Source organism: Indicator indicator, chromosome 10 (assembly GCF_027791375.1).
Source record: "Indicator indicator isolate 239-I01 chromosome 10, UM_Iind_1.1, whole genome shotgun sequence".
NCBI lineage: Eukaryota > Metazoa > Chordata > Aves > Piciformes > Indicatoridae > Indicator > Indicator indicator.
In genome coordinates, this window is record NC_072019.1 from 32,801,264 (window position 1) to 32,816,504 (window position 15,241).

The 15,241-nt window shown below is 44.0% G+C and overlaps 1 protein-coding gene across 1 annotated transcript in view; it reads right to left on the reverse strand.

The window, feature by feature from the left end:
- DPYD (dihydropyrimidine dehydrogenase) overlaps nt 1-15,241 on the reverse strand; it is a 605,351-nt gene that overhangs the window by 157,926 nt on the left and 432,184 nt on the right. Inside the window, exon 18 of the mRNA XM_054384577.1 lies at nt 11,703-11,822. Within this exon, the coding sequence (XP_054240552.1) occupies nt 11,703-11,822 (120 nt within the window). The remainder of the gene's footprint in view (nt 1-11,702; nt 11,823-15,241) is intronic.

Below are 15,241 nucleotides of genomic sequence, written 5' to 3' on the forward strand. Positions count from 1 at the left end.
ATTGGGTTAGAAAAAATATTGAAAGGGTTAAAAAATATTAAAAGGGTTAAAAAATATTGAAAGGGTTAAAAATATTAAAAGGGTTAAAAATATTGAAAGGGTTAAAAATATTAAAAGGATTAAAAAAATGTTAAAAGGATTAAAAAAAAAATATGCTTAGTTCTCTGACCTTATCTGGAGAATAATACTTATTTTTAAATAGCTATGGGAAGGACGCAGACCTTGATCTCCACCATAAACCTTTGCCCTACTTCCAGGCAGTCGATCAGCTGCAAGCTCCTATGAAAATGGCAGCTGAGTCCCAGATGAAAAATTATGCATCTCATAAACTGCTGTTCTGCTAAAATGTCAAGCTATGGCAGGGCTATACCTCAAACTCAGCACTTGGCATTTTCCTTCTGTCTGCTTTGTTGCCATGAAGCAAACATGAACAGTGAGGATTTGTGTAGGGCAGGTAGCAGGCGAGCTCCCTGTCAAAAATCTATTATTAGGGCTCTGATCTCTCCTGCACAGACCACTGACGGCAGAACACTAAGAGAAATCAGCCTGCTGCAAGGACATGGTGGAAAACAGAGGACTCTTTGTGAAGCCTGACACAATGTATGCAAATAAGAGCTTTTAATGGCCAAGCTACATTTAGCAGAAATAATACAACCAAATTGAAATTGCACTATGGCAGATAGTTGTTCCTTAGTGCTATCACCATGGGTTTACAGACGTCCCTTTAACATAAGTAGTCTTTAACTCGGTAAATATTTATGCTAAACTATGTGTGCCTGGGCATGCATACATTTGGGTTTGTTTCCAGTGATGGGCAGCTCCTCAGTCCCTTCTATTGACCAAAATCCACACTGCAACAGTCACACAGAGAACTGTGAGTAGGAAGGCGAATGCTCTGCGTCCTTTTTTCCTGTTTTTTTTCACTTCCTTTAGGATGACATGTCATCAAATGAAAAGGCAGCTCGTCATTAGAACTTGGAGTTTTCCTCTTCCCATATCACCCAGGTATTTCACACTATCCCATAAGCCCCTATTAATCACATCAGGCAATTACTCAGACTATGTATACATTTTAGTTTAATGACATAACACCCACAAAGCATTCTCTTAAAGGTCACAATTGCTGTCTGACAGTGGGGTTTGGGCTTTCTTCTTTTTTTTTGTATATAATTGTATCAGTCATGGTCTTCTCATATTCTGCATGTTATGGTGTTTCCAGGTGAAGACAAGACAGGAAGACTCTTATTGTGAAAGGCAAAAGCATTTATTGCCTAAGCAACTAAGCAAAGCACTAATCATGAGCAAAAGCAGGAGCTGAAGCATAACCCAAAGCCAGAGCTGAAGCATAAGCCAAAGCCAAAGCCAAAGCCTCTGTTACATAGTCAACTTATATACTTTTCTAATACAGAGCTGTCATAGAATCAACCAGGTTGGAAGAGCCCTCCAAGCTCATCCAGTCCAACCTATCAACCAGCCCTATCCAATCAACCAGACCATGGCACCAAGTGCCTCATCCAGGCTTCTCTTGAACATCTCCAGGGTCAGTGACTTCACCACCTTCCTGGGCAGCACATTCCAATGGCAAATCTCTCTCTGTGAAGAACTGCCTCCTAATATCCAATCTATACCTCCCCTGGAACATCCCAACTGGCTCTCCTTCCACTGACATGGGTCCAAGCAAAGCACACAACAGGTCAATACTGCCAAACAAGCTTCTCACCACATCCACTCCACTTCTGCCTGGTCTTTCTCTTCAGTTACAAGGTGTTCACAATCTTTCCAACTCAAAGACAAAACACAGCCTTCTCAAAAGTTGTTCAAAGGTTTGCTGGCTTCCTGCATTTGTAAACCCAGACAGTTTTCTTCAAAAGTCACTAAAGTGAACTGCTTCTGTGGGTTTCCAACAATTCTACACTGCCACATCTAATGACTGAATCTGCTCTCTGGGTATATCCCTTCTAACATCGCTTGTGGTCAGCTACGAAGCTACAGCACCCAACTTTATGAATCTCTCCTGTTCTAGAAAACCTGAACTTGCTGTGCAATGCATTTGTGCAAATAACCCCAAAGTAACTCCAAAATACCACAGAATGCCAGAATGGGACAAAGCAGGGGCTGCACATAGACAGGAGGTGCTTGAACTGCTCCTGTGCAACACTGCAATATTTTTGCAACAAAGCATTAAAGGGCACACAACGAGTGCATCACACAGAGATTTGCCTTTGACCTAAGTTTCTTGCTAAGTCCAGTGCATGGTTCATAAATTTATACCCTAAGGATGTGGCTTCCAGACAAACAAAACCCCAAAATCAAACCAAACAAAAAAAACCCAAAAAACCAAAAACCAGACAAACCCAAACAGAGCAAGCCCCAAAAAACCAACCCCCCCCCAACCCCAAGCAAATAAAAAACAAAACCCAAACCAAACCAAAACCCAAACCAAACCAAAACCCAAAAAAACCCAAAAACCAAAAAAGAAAAACCCAAACCAAACCAAATAAAAAAACAAACAGAAGACAAAACACAAAACCACCCCAAAGATAACAAAACCAAAACCAAACAAACAAAAAACACAAACAAAAAGCAAAACAAAACTCAATCCAAAACCCAAAAGTCAACCAACCAAACAAAAAATACAAAACCAAACACCAAAAAACAAAGCAAAACCCAAATGAAACAGAAAACACTCAAGAAAGAAAAACAACAAAAAAACCCCACCACCAAACAAAAAACCAAACCAAAACAAAACCCAAACCCAAAACCAACCCAAAACCAAAACCCAGACAAAAAAAACAACCCAACCCAAACCAAAAACCAACCAAAAACCAAACCAAAACAAAAAAGCCACAAAACTGAACCAAACCAAACCAAACAAATAAACAAACAAAAAAACCACAACCAAAAAACCAAACAAAATCCCCACAATTAACCTACAAACAAAAGCCACCACAAATAACCTGCAAAACCCCCACAAATAACCTACAGACAAAACCCCCCATAAATAACCTACAACCCCCCCATAAATAACCTACAAACAAAACTCCCCAAGTAACCTACAAACAAAACCCCCCACAATTAACCTACAAACAAAAAAAAACCCAAATAACCTACAAAAAACCCCACAAATAACCTACAAGCAAAAAAACCCACAAATAGCCTACAAACAAAACCCCCCACAAATAACCTACAAACCAAAAAACCCCACAAATAACCTACAAACAAAAAACCCCACAAATCATCTACAAACAAAAAACCCCACAAATAGCCTACAAACAAAACCCCACAAATAATCTACAAACAAAAATCCCCACAAATAATCTACAAACAAAAAAACCCACAAATAACCTACAAACCAAAAAACACCACAAATAACCTACAAACAAAAAAAACAAACAAAAAAAAGCAAAACAAACAAAACAAAAACCAAAAACCCAACCAAAACAAAGCAAAAAACCCCAAACCCAAAGAAACAAAGAGATGACAAAGAACAAAAATCCATGGAAATTCCAACAGAAGGTCTGCCCTCTTTTGCCTGCAACGGACAGCCTATTGTGCTGCAATGTGATCAGTTGGATAAAACACATCTGGAATATGGAAGCACATTAATGAAGGCTCACAAAACCCTTTCATTTTTAAAAATCATTTAAAAATCCCTTTAAAGGAAAGAACTCTTCGGGAAGCATGCGGCTGCCCACAGTATATTAACATTTCCCTCTGCAACCTTATTGAGGAAATATGCTTTTCAAAATAATTTATACTCATCCAGAAAAAAACCCATCTCTTTCAGAGCCAGAGGTCATTATTCTTTGTGAGGGTTTTTAAAAGCAGCATTAACTTCTTGGTCAGAAGCAAACACTCTGTGTCGCACACCTATGGGAAGGACTTAGAGGAAAAATCTCATGGGTTCCATATTCTAAAACCTGAAATACTGCTGGGTCAGTTCTAAAAGCTCCTAAAGAGAAATCAAACTCTGTCTCTAATCCTGCAAACACATGGAGTAGTTACACAAACTGGGAAACTGCATCTTAATTTTAGACTTTGTCTTTCATCCCAGGCTCACAGGATGTTAGGGGTTGGAAGGGACCTCTGGAGATCCTCAGGCTGATTGCAGGTGGTTACTCTGATGGCTGATGTTTAAGAACACCTCCTGTAGCTGTTATTAAGAAGAAAGCTCTAATCCTCACATTGGTGAGACCTTGCGTGCCCTTCATCCAAGTCAGCAGACAAGTTTTAATGAAATCACTCACAGGATCATGTTAGGGGTTGGAGGGACCTCCAGAAATCTTCAAATCCAACCCCCCTGCCAGAGCAGGACCAGAGAATCCAGCACAGGTCACACAGGAACACATCCAGACAGGGCTGCAGAGGCTCCACAGGAGGAGACTCCACAACCTCTCTGGGCAGCCTGTTCCAGTGCTCTGGGACCCTCACAGTGAAGAAGTTCTTCCTCTTGGTAAGGTGGAACCTCCTGTGCTGGAGTTTCCATCCATTGCCCCTTGTCCTATCCCAGCATGCAACTGATCAGAGCCTGACCCTCCTGTTTGACCCCCAGCCCTCAGCTATTGATAGACATTGATCAGATCCCCTCTCAGTCTTCTCCTCTCCAGACTAAACAGCCCCAGGGCTCTCAGCCTCTCCTCACCAGGCAGTGCTCCAGTCCCTTCAGCATCCTTGTAGCTCTCCCTTGGACTCTCTCCAGCAGATCCCTGTCCCTCTTGAACTGGGGAGCCCAGAACTGGACACAGAGCTATACTAACTCCTTTCTCCACATTCTTTCTCTTTCCCTTGTACACTGGGCGGTGGGGGGGGGTGGGGGGGGGGGGCAGGGAGAAGGGGGCTATTGGTAGCCCCCTGGCTTTGTTCACTGGACTCTCTCCAGCAGATCCCTGTCCCTCTTGAACTATGGAGCCCAGAACTGGATGCAATATTGCAGGTGAGGTCTCAGCAGGGCAGAGCAGGTGGGAGGAGAACCTCCCTGGCTCTGCTGGACACACTCCTCTGAATGCACCCCAGGACCCCATTGGCCTTCTTGGCCACCAGGGCACATTGTTGTCCCATGCAGAACTTTTGTCCACCAGCACTCCCAGGTCCCTCTCCTCAGGGCTGCTCTCCATAAGGCCTTATTTCCTTAACCGTATCTTGGAGGCTCCATTAGAACATTTCCACTTCTTGAGGAGATAGTTCCTGGAAACTTATAAAAAAAGAAGATTGGGATTCTCTAAGCACAACATCCCCTCAAGCAACAGAGACACAATATAGGGCTACCATAGCCCTTAGGCTTAGCTGAGGCTAATTAGAAAATTGTTATTTTCTGATATTCTCTAATATTCTAAGATTTTCTAATATTCTCTAATATTTTTAATATTTTCTATTCCTTAGAAAATAACAATTTGTTAAAATGAAACTGAATTTTTTCCTGCAAGTATTTTTCTTTGGCATCTTGATAGAGGTAGAAGGTGAAGAAAATCTAGAGGCATTTTACAACGCTCAATAACTGGGGGGTAAGCTTGGAATCCAGGGGACCTAGGTGGGACCCAGGCTCACACCTGGGATTTAAACCTGGCTTGCTCAAGTCAGACTCGTGTGCAAGTGAGCAGGCTGTGCTGGTATCAGTGTGTATCCTGTGAGAGCTGTTTCACTTTGTATTAATAATTCAGTTTTTGCCAGGAAGCAGAGAAGAGAGAGAGACTAATCCTACAGTCTACTGGTCAAAAATCCACCTGGGATACTGGGGATCCTTCCCTGTCAAAACTACCCAGCATATGTGGCTGCCTAGGGAGGTGGTGGAAGCCTCATCCCTGGAGGCTTTTGCAGCCAGGCTCTCTGTGGCTGTGAGCAACCTGATGTAGTGTGAGGTGTCCCAGCCCACGGCAGGGGGGTTGGAACTGGATGATCCTTGAGGTCCCTTCCTGATTCTATGATTCTATGACATACAGAGGAGCATGAAGGAGGAAACAACGATGGCTCTTACAGCTTAGCAATTTTCAGTTGATCAAATTAGATCAAAACAGGAAAGCAATGATGCTAATAAACTTTTTTTTTAAATTATATTTAATTCTATTTTTATTTTCATCTCTGTTAGAAAAGCCACAGGGAATTACCTGCCATTTAGCAAATTAGAAGGAATGCAAATGAAATCCCCTTTTCAGTGTCTCTCATTTCTGGAGAAATGAAAGATGACTCTCTTTATAGAGCTGCTTCCACTTGAGGAAGAACAAAATAAAAAAAAAGAAGGAAAGAAAAAAAGGAAGGAACAGAAGACCAAGGGAAGCTGTACGATGGAAAACATTTCTTCAGTACACATAGGAGCCCATTTTTGAGGAGGGGGAGGCAAGCCAAATGTGAGCCTGCTGCTAGGCCATGGCAACAACACACTTCCATGATCTGCTCATCAACAGAAACCTTCATTAAGCTTGGAGGAGCGAGTTTGGCACTCTGCAGGGGCAGGCAGTCTGCATTGTCTTCAGAAATGCATGGACACAGCACATTTCTAAAGAACAGCTGTCCTGAGGAGAAGGATTTCCTTACAGTGGGATCCCAGCCCTGCCACCAGCCAGCCCCTGCTGCCAGGCCACCAGCCCTCTGGCACCGGCTGTGCTCCCACCTGCCACAAACACTACAAAGCAACTTGCTGCCCTCAGGCCCTGCTGCCTGGCAGAGCAGACCCAGGCCTCAGCATTCAGCAGGGACAGGGGCTGCCCTGCTTGGAGGTGCAAAGTGCTGACATTCATAGAATCACAGAACCATCCAGGCAGGAAAGGTCCTCTGAGCCCACCCAGCCCAGCCACTCTACACACTGCACCCAGCCTGTCCCTGCACCATGTCCCCAGCACCACATCCAGATGGCTGTTAGACACCTCCAGGGATGGTGACTCCAACACCTCCCTGGGCAGCTCTTCCACACAATTACACACCGAATCAACCAGCTTGGAAGAGACCTCCAAGGTCATCCAGTCCAACCTATCACCCAGCCCTATCCAATCAACCAGACCATGGCACCAAGTGCCTCATCCAGGCTTCTCTTGAACACCTCCAGGGATGCTGACCCCACCACCTCCCTGGGCAGCCCATTCCAATGGCAAATCTCTCCTTCTGTGAAGAACCTTTTTCTAAGATCAAGCCCAAACTTCCCCCTGCACAGCTTGAGACTGTGTCCTCTTGAGATTGTGCCTTACAACCCTTTCCATGAAAAATGCTTCCGAATGTCCAGCCTAAGCCTCCCCTGGCACTACTTGAGGCCATTCCCTCTCATTCTGTTGTCAGTTACTTGTGAGAAGAGCCCAGTGCATGTTTTGAACTGTGGTGGCTTACCTCCAGCTTTCTGCTGGCCTCCTCCTCTCACAGACTGCTGGTGGAGGGCTCCTCTTGCCCTTAGGGTAGTGAATGGAAAGAGATTCCAAAGTACAGGGCATGTTTCTCTACATCTTCTCTAACACCAAGGAGGGAATGTGTCCCTGCTGCTGGTAGCAGACCCCTCTCTGAAGCAAAAGCTGCATTTCAGACAGAGTAAGCCCTACACTAGCAGGCAATGCTGCTGGAGGTAGGGAGAGTTTCTTGTGATGAATGTATAAAAAGAAGGAGGGGGGGGAGGGGAGATAAGCAAGTTCAGACTGATCTACAGTGCAGTTTAATACAGCCCTCCAGAAATACTCCAGTTCAAGCAGCTCCTCGCTGCTTGGATGATGCTGAAGGTCACCATCTTTGAGCAGGGTTTCACTTCAGACCTCACCAGCACACCTGACTGAGAGGACTTTGTGCTGAGAGCTCCACAGGACTGGGGGCCAGCTCCCACCGACCCTCAGACATAGAACCATAGAATCAGTCAGGGTTGGAAGGGACCACAAGGATCATCCAGTTCCAACCCCCCTGCCATGGTCAGGGACACCTCACACTACATCAGGCTGGCCAGAGCCTCATCCAGCCTGGCCTTAAACACCTCCAGGGATGGGGCCCATGGACACTGTGCCCCGTAGGATGGAAACTCCTGCCATACTTACTGCACCTCTGTGAGCAAGTTCTTTTCTAGCCCAGAAAACAACTAAAATCTCTGCAACTGGTAAAAAAACAAAACCCAAAACATAAAGCCAGCTACAGCTTGGCTGTTTGCTGCATCTGCTGGAGGTTTGTGCACTACAGAACACAATAAACCAGCTGTGCTTTAGTAAGACACATGGAAAATGGACCAGACTTACAGCTTCTATAAAAGTGCTGACTTTCAATTAAAAAAAAAAAAAATCTCTTGAGAAGAATTATGAAAAACAAAACAAAACCAAACCACCCAGAAACAAAAACAAACCAAACAAACCAAACCAAAAAAACCACCCCAAAACAAAAAGATCAACCCAAACCCTTGAACATAGAAGGTTTCAGCTCAACATGAGGAGAAACTTCTTTCCAGTGAGGGTGACAGAGCCCTGGAGCAGGCTGCCCAGAGAGGTTGTGGAGTCTCCTTCTCTGGAGACTTTCCAACCCCACCGGGATGCATTCCTGTGTGGACTACCCTAAGTGATCCTGCTCTGGCAGGGGGGTTGGACCTGATGATTTCTTGAGGTCCCTTCCAACCTCTGATATACTGTGATACTGTGAAAACCTTACTGACTCAATTAGATTAAAAAATAGAGCAAGAAGTTGAAGCACATCAGAGTAGAAAACCAATACTTTACACTACGAAATGACTTCCGTGGCAGGACCACAGAGCACTTCACCTCAAGCCTGCAGGCATGGAAGTGGTGTTGCTGCCATTTCACAGACAGAAGAAATAAAGCATGAAAAGGTCAAGTGTCTGGCTGCAGGCCACGCAGCTCAGCCCTGGCATGGCTGGGAACAGACCTCAGAAGTACAGCCACCCTGCCCCTGGAGCTGACAAGATGATAGGCTCACCTGGTTTTTTGCCTCCTTGTAAGCTTGCCAGCTCTCTGGATGTAGAAATGCTGCCCTGCTTTGGTATCATTTCTGTACTGCCATACCCTGATGGCTGAGCAGGAAGCGCTGCAATGTGTCGCTGAGCAGATCGACTTCGTTGGCTCTGTGCCTTTCTTTGGTGCAGTGACTTCACAGAACCACAGAATGGGCTGGCTTGGAAGGGACCTCCAAAGCTCATCCAGTCCAACCCCTCTGCACTCAGCAGGGACATCCCCAACTAGATCAGGTTGCCCACAGCCCTGTCCAGCCTCACCTTCAGTATCTCCAGGGATGGAGCCCCAACCACCTCCCTGGGCAACCTGTTCCAGTGTTCCACCACTTCCACGGTGAAGAATTTGTTCTAACATCCAATCTCAATCTGTTCTGCTCTAGTTTGAAGCCATTGTCCCTCATCCTGTCCCTGCAGGCCTTTGCAAACAGTCTCTCTGCAGCCTTCTTGTAGCCCCTTTCAGGTACTGGCAGGCTGCTATTAGGTCTCCCTGGAGCTTTCTCCTCTCCAGGCTGAAGACCCCCAGCTCCCTCAGCCTGTCCTCTTTGCACAGGTGCTCCAACCCCTGATCATTTTCGTGGCTCAGCTGTGGGACTGGGGCCCTAGTGATGCCAGTTATCAGCCAGACACCTTTATGTGTTTGTCTGCAGCAAGATGCCTTTCCAAAACGTAATGAACTGCCAAGGGTGGGTTTCATAGTTTTTTAACCAGACTCATGTCATAGCTAATGAAGCAGCCTAAAATAACACCTTCTGTTTCCTCTGATACATGTAAAACTTCAAGGAAAAAAACCCCAAACAAACAACTAATTGTACTTATACACATTTATATAAAAATAATACAATTAAGAATCAAGAACTTCTCCTCAGGTCCCACTTGTAACAGAATTCTAAGCCAGAGAGATGCTGGGAAGCCCTCCCTCAGAGCTGAGCATGCAGGTGCCCCTGCAATTTACACCAGATAGATGTTTCAGATCTGTGACATGGGAGGCACACTTCCCATACTGCAGCCATTTTATAGACTTTATTAGACAGACTTATGGTAGGGAGGAATATTCAGAAACTGCAACTTAAATGAGAAAATGTGAATGGTGTTACTTCTATAAAATACTACTGCAATAGTTCTTTTATTAATTTTTAATGTGCAGCACCCACTGTGACCTCCTTTATTCTTTTCCTGTCAATGTGGCAGGCTAGAGAAATTGAAATGGGCTGTGGCTGTTCTCCTCTTGTTCCCCTCTTCCTCCCAGTTTGCATAACATTAAAACATAACATCTTATTGGACTGTCACTGTGAAATAATCATTATGCAATAGGCAGAGCAATTTTTTCTGATTGTTATCTCTTCCTTACTTTTCACTGTTCTCTAAAAAAAAGAAAAAATCCCAAATTCCACGTAGTTATCTAAAGCAAAATAAGGCAATTATCCACTGAATGCAGGCATCTGAATTAAAGTTTGTTTAAAAGTTATCTTTTAAATTCCTTATGGTTCTCTAAGGACAACACCAGTCATATAAAACCAAGAATTTTTTGTCTCTCTCTGGTCTCCTCTGATTGTATTTTTTTTTTTGGTGAGGTAGGAGACAGGTCCAATAAAATAGTGTTTGACTCAGTCAGGAGGATGCTGTTACTTCAGTTACGTATATCACAACTCACAGGATGTCTGGGGTTGGAAGGGACCTCTGAAGATCTTCCAGTCCAGACCCCCTGCCAGAGCAGGACCAGAGAATCCAGCACAGGTCACACAGGAAAGCATCCAGACAGGGCTGCAAAGGCTCCAGAGAAGGAGACTCCACAACCTCTCTGGGCAGCCTGTTCCAGGGCTCTGGGACCCTCACAGTGAAGAAGTTCCTCCTCATGTTGAGCTGGAACCTCCTGTGCTGTAGTTTGCATCCATTGCCCCTTGTCCTATCCCAGGGCACAAGTGAGCAGAGGCTGTCCCCTCCCTCTCGACCCCCAGCCCTCAGATATTGATAGACATTGATTAAATCCCCTCTCAGCCTTCTCTTCTCCAGTCTATACAGCCCCAGGTCTCTCAGCCTCTCCTCCCAGGGAGACTAATCTCCCTACCAGGAGAGCAGCTCACAGCATTGTCTTTGCAGGGCCAAGTTCACGTTGTCACAGCAACAGAGCACACAGGGTCAATAGATTAATACATTGGTGTGCACAGATACTGAACTGGAGTGCAAAAGTTTTGCTGCTGGCTTTAAAATGAAACCGAGAAGCAAGGGTGGGAAACATGACCTAGACAAGACATTCTTGTATATATCAACCAACAGGCTACAAAAATATGCATACATTTGCCTAATACACTCTATCATCCTTAGCACAGTGGGGAGAGGAAGAAATAACCTCCATGCAAGAGGGTGCACCCAGCGGGATGACTGGAGAGAGGCTGAAGTTTGGGCTGGCAAACACAGACTGCATTTGTGTTGTTGAGACCTCCCCCTGTGATGCCCTTTCATTAGCCTCTGTCTAATGTGGCTCCTGACAATTGTGACAGAATGAAAAATCTGAGGAAAAGAGAGGGTCACGAGAGAAGAGATTTCCTTCCTTCTGCGCTGACCCCATCACAGTGCTCTGATGTAGCACTTTACCATTAAGGAAAGGGCAACCCAAGAGCCTTCACACTTAATCTGTTCCATCTGTCATGACTATTAGAAACATTGACCAGCAGTGAGCTGTAAGGACTCGGCGCAACTGCAGACATGATATTCCAGCCCACTACAAGGACCTCCTGATGTTTTGAAAGCCTCCAAGGAAGCACCATGCATCAAAAAGGGCAACACCTACCTGACATGCCACCATATGTGGTCCTCAGTCCTCTACCAACTGCTGGCCAAGGTGTGCTGTCTGCTTTCAGTCCCATCAGCCCTGACACAGTGTTGGTAGCTGTAACACCATCTGCGCCGCCTGCAAAAAGAGTCAGACGCTTTGTGCTCCATCAGGGGGAAGAGCAAGAAGGGAAAAAATACAGCAGAAAAACTGGGAAAGGACTAGAGACTCAAACCATGGCCAGAAATACAAACAACAACTGGAAGTGAAAATAACAACTAGAAGTTCAAATAGTAACTAGAGATTCAAGTAGTAACTAGTGATTCAGGTAGTAACTAGAGATTTAAGTAGTAACTAGAGATTCAAGTAGTAACTAGTGATTCAAATAATAACTAGAGATTCAAATAATAGCTAGAAATGCAAACAATTAGAAATGCAAATAACAACTAGAAGTCCAAATAGTAACTAGAAATTCAAATAGTAACTAGAGATTCATGTAGTAACGAGATTCAAATAATAACTAGAGATTCAAATAATAGCTAGAAATGCAAATAATAACTAGAAATGCAAATAATAACTAGAAATAGAAATGATAGCTAGAAATGCAAACAATTAGAAATGCAAATAATAACTAGAAGTTTAAATAATAACCAGACATTCAAATAGTAACTAGAAATTCAAATAGCAACTAGAAATGCAAATAACTAGAAGTTCAAATAATAATTAGAAGTTCAAATATTAAGAAGAAATGTAAATAATAACTAGAAATTCAAATAGCAACTAGAGATTTCAATAATAACTAGAAATCCAGTTAGTAGGTAGAAATGCAAATAATAACTAGAAATGCAAATATTAACTAGAAATTTCAAATAATATATAGAAATGCAAATAGTAACTAGAAATTCAAATGATAACTAGAAATTCAAATAGTAACTAGAAATGCAAATAACTAGAAATTCAAATAATAACTAGAAATTCAAATAGTAACTAGAAATTCAAATAGCAACTAGAAATTCAAATAGTAACTAGATTTCAATAATAACTAGAAATCCAAATAGTAATTAGAAATGCAAATAATAGCTAGAAATTCAAATAGTAACTAGAAATTCAAATAACAACTAGAAATTCAAATAGCAGCTAGATTTCAATAATAACTAGAAATCCAAATAGTAAGTAGAAATGCAAGTAATAACTAGAAATGCAAATAATAACTTGAAATCCAAATAGTAAGTAGAAATTCTACTAGTAACTAGAAATGCTCGTAGTAACCAGAAATTTAAATGATAACTAGAAAGTCAAATGCTACCTAGGAATTCAACTAAGCAGATGAAGACAGAAAGCAGCAAACTGTAAAGGGGTGCACAGGTGGTCTGTGAGACCAAACCCGGGCTGATAAATTTACCACTAGCTTCAAAGCAGTCTGCATCAGGTGAAAGAGCTGAAAGGGGCAGCAGAGAGCATAGGGGAAGCACTGAGGTTGACAGGCAGATTACTGCCCTTCAGCTGCGTGGGGCAAAAGGGTGCCTGGAGAGCAGGCAGGCAGAGAGGGACCTGGGGGTACTGGTCAACAGCAGCTGGACATGAGCCAGCAATATCCCCAGGTAGCCTAGACCTGTGTTTGCAGGAGGTGGAGGAGACAATCAGCAGCATCCTTTCTCCCTGCAAATCCCAAGCAGCCTCCCAGCAAAACACCACCCAGCCCAGTGTATCTCTGCACATGCAGAGCCAGGCAGCAAGGAGTCCGTGCAGCATCTCAGCCTGCACTGTGTATTGAATTTCCTGAACCTGCCTCAGCTCTTTCCTCACCTGGGCTTATCAAGCCTCCTGCTTAAATCCACCAGCCTGGGTGCCAGACAATTTCTTTCCCCTACCCAGCTGCTTACTTTTAGGAAAGAGAGAAATTCAGTATCTTTGAAATAGTTTCACCATGACTGAAAGAAGTCATTTGGTTGCCACATGTCCCAAAGCAAGAGTCACTGACAGACACAAAGATCAGCCAGGACCAAGTTGGGAGCAAGAGCTGATCTGTTAGAGGGTAGGAGGGCTCTGCAGAGGGACCTTGATAGGCTGGACAGATGGGCAGAGTCCAAGGCATGAGATTTAACCAGTCCAAGTGCCAGGTTCTACACATTGGCCACAACAACCCCAAACACTGCTACAGGCTGGGGACAGAGTGGCTGGAGAGCAGCCAGGCAGAGAGGGACCTGGGGGTGCTGGTTGACAGCAGCTGAACAGGAGACAGCAGGGTGCCCAGGGGGCCAAGAGAGCCAATGGCATCCTGGCCTGGATCAGCAATAGTGTGGCCAGCAGGAGCAGGGAAGTCATTCTGCCCTCTGCTCAGCACTGCTCAGAGCACACCTTGAGTCCTGTGTCCAGTTCTGGGGTTCCTCCATTTAAGAAAGCTGTTGAGATGCTGGAAGGTGTCCAGAGAAGGGCAGCAAGGCTGGGGAGGGGTCTGGAGCACAGCCCTGTGAGGAGAGGCTGAGGGAGCTGGGGGTGTTTAGCCTGGAGAAGAGGAGGCTCAGGGCAGACCTCATTGCTGTCTACAACTCCCTGAAGGGAGGTTGTAGCCAGGTGGGGGTTGGTCTCTTCTCCCAGGCAACCAGGGACAGAAGGAGAGGACACAGCCTCAAGCTGTGTCAGGGGAGGTTTGGGCTGGATGGGAGAAAGAAATTCTTCCCAGCAAGAGAGATTGGCCCTTGGGATGTGCTGCCCAGGGAGCTGGTGGAGTCACCATCCCTGGAAGTATTTAAAACAAGACTGGGTGAGGCAGGATGAGGCAAGTGCCATGGTTAGTTGATTAGATGGTGCTGGGTGATCAGTTGGACTTCATGATCTCAAAGCTCTTTTCCAACCTGGTTGATTCTGTGATTCTGATTCTATAAAAACCTGCTACAGTGTTGGTTCAATACCTGGAGGTACCCTAACAGACAGATCCCCTCCTCCAAACTCGTGAAGACAGAGATGAAATGAACATAGAAGTGCTGACCTTCTAGAGTTCTAAGTGGGGGATTAATGCACTCTTCTTCAAAACTTCATTTCTTGCCATGTTGTACTCTTAAGCGGAAAGGAAAGGAAAGGAAAGGGAAGGAAAGGAAAGGAAAGGAAAGGAAAGGAAAGGAAAGGAAAGGAAAGGAAAGGAAAGGAAAGGAAAGGAAAGGAAAGGAAAGGAAAGGAAAGGAAAGGAAAGGAAAGGAAAGGAAAGGAAAGGAAAGGAAAGGAAAGGAAAGGAAAGGAAAGGAAAGGAAAGGAAAGGAAAGGAAAGGAAAGGAAAGGAAAGGAAAGGAAAGGAAAGGAAAGGAGAAAAGAAGGAAAAGCAAAGAAAAGAAAAGAAAAGAAAAGAAAAGAAAAGAAAAGAAAAGAAAAGAAAAGAAAAGAAAAGAAAAGAAAAGAAAAGAAAAGAAAAGAAAAGAAAAGAAAAGAAAAGAAAAGAAAAAGAAAAGAAAAGAGAAAAGAAAAGAAAAGAAAAGAAAAAAGAAAAGAAAAGAAAAGAAAAGAAAAGAAAAGAAAAGAAAAGAAAAGAAAAGAAAAGAAAAGAAAAGAAAAGAAAAGAAAAG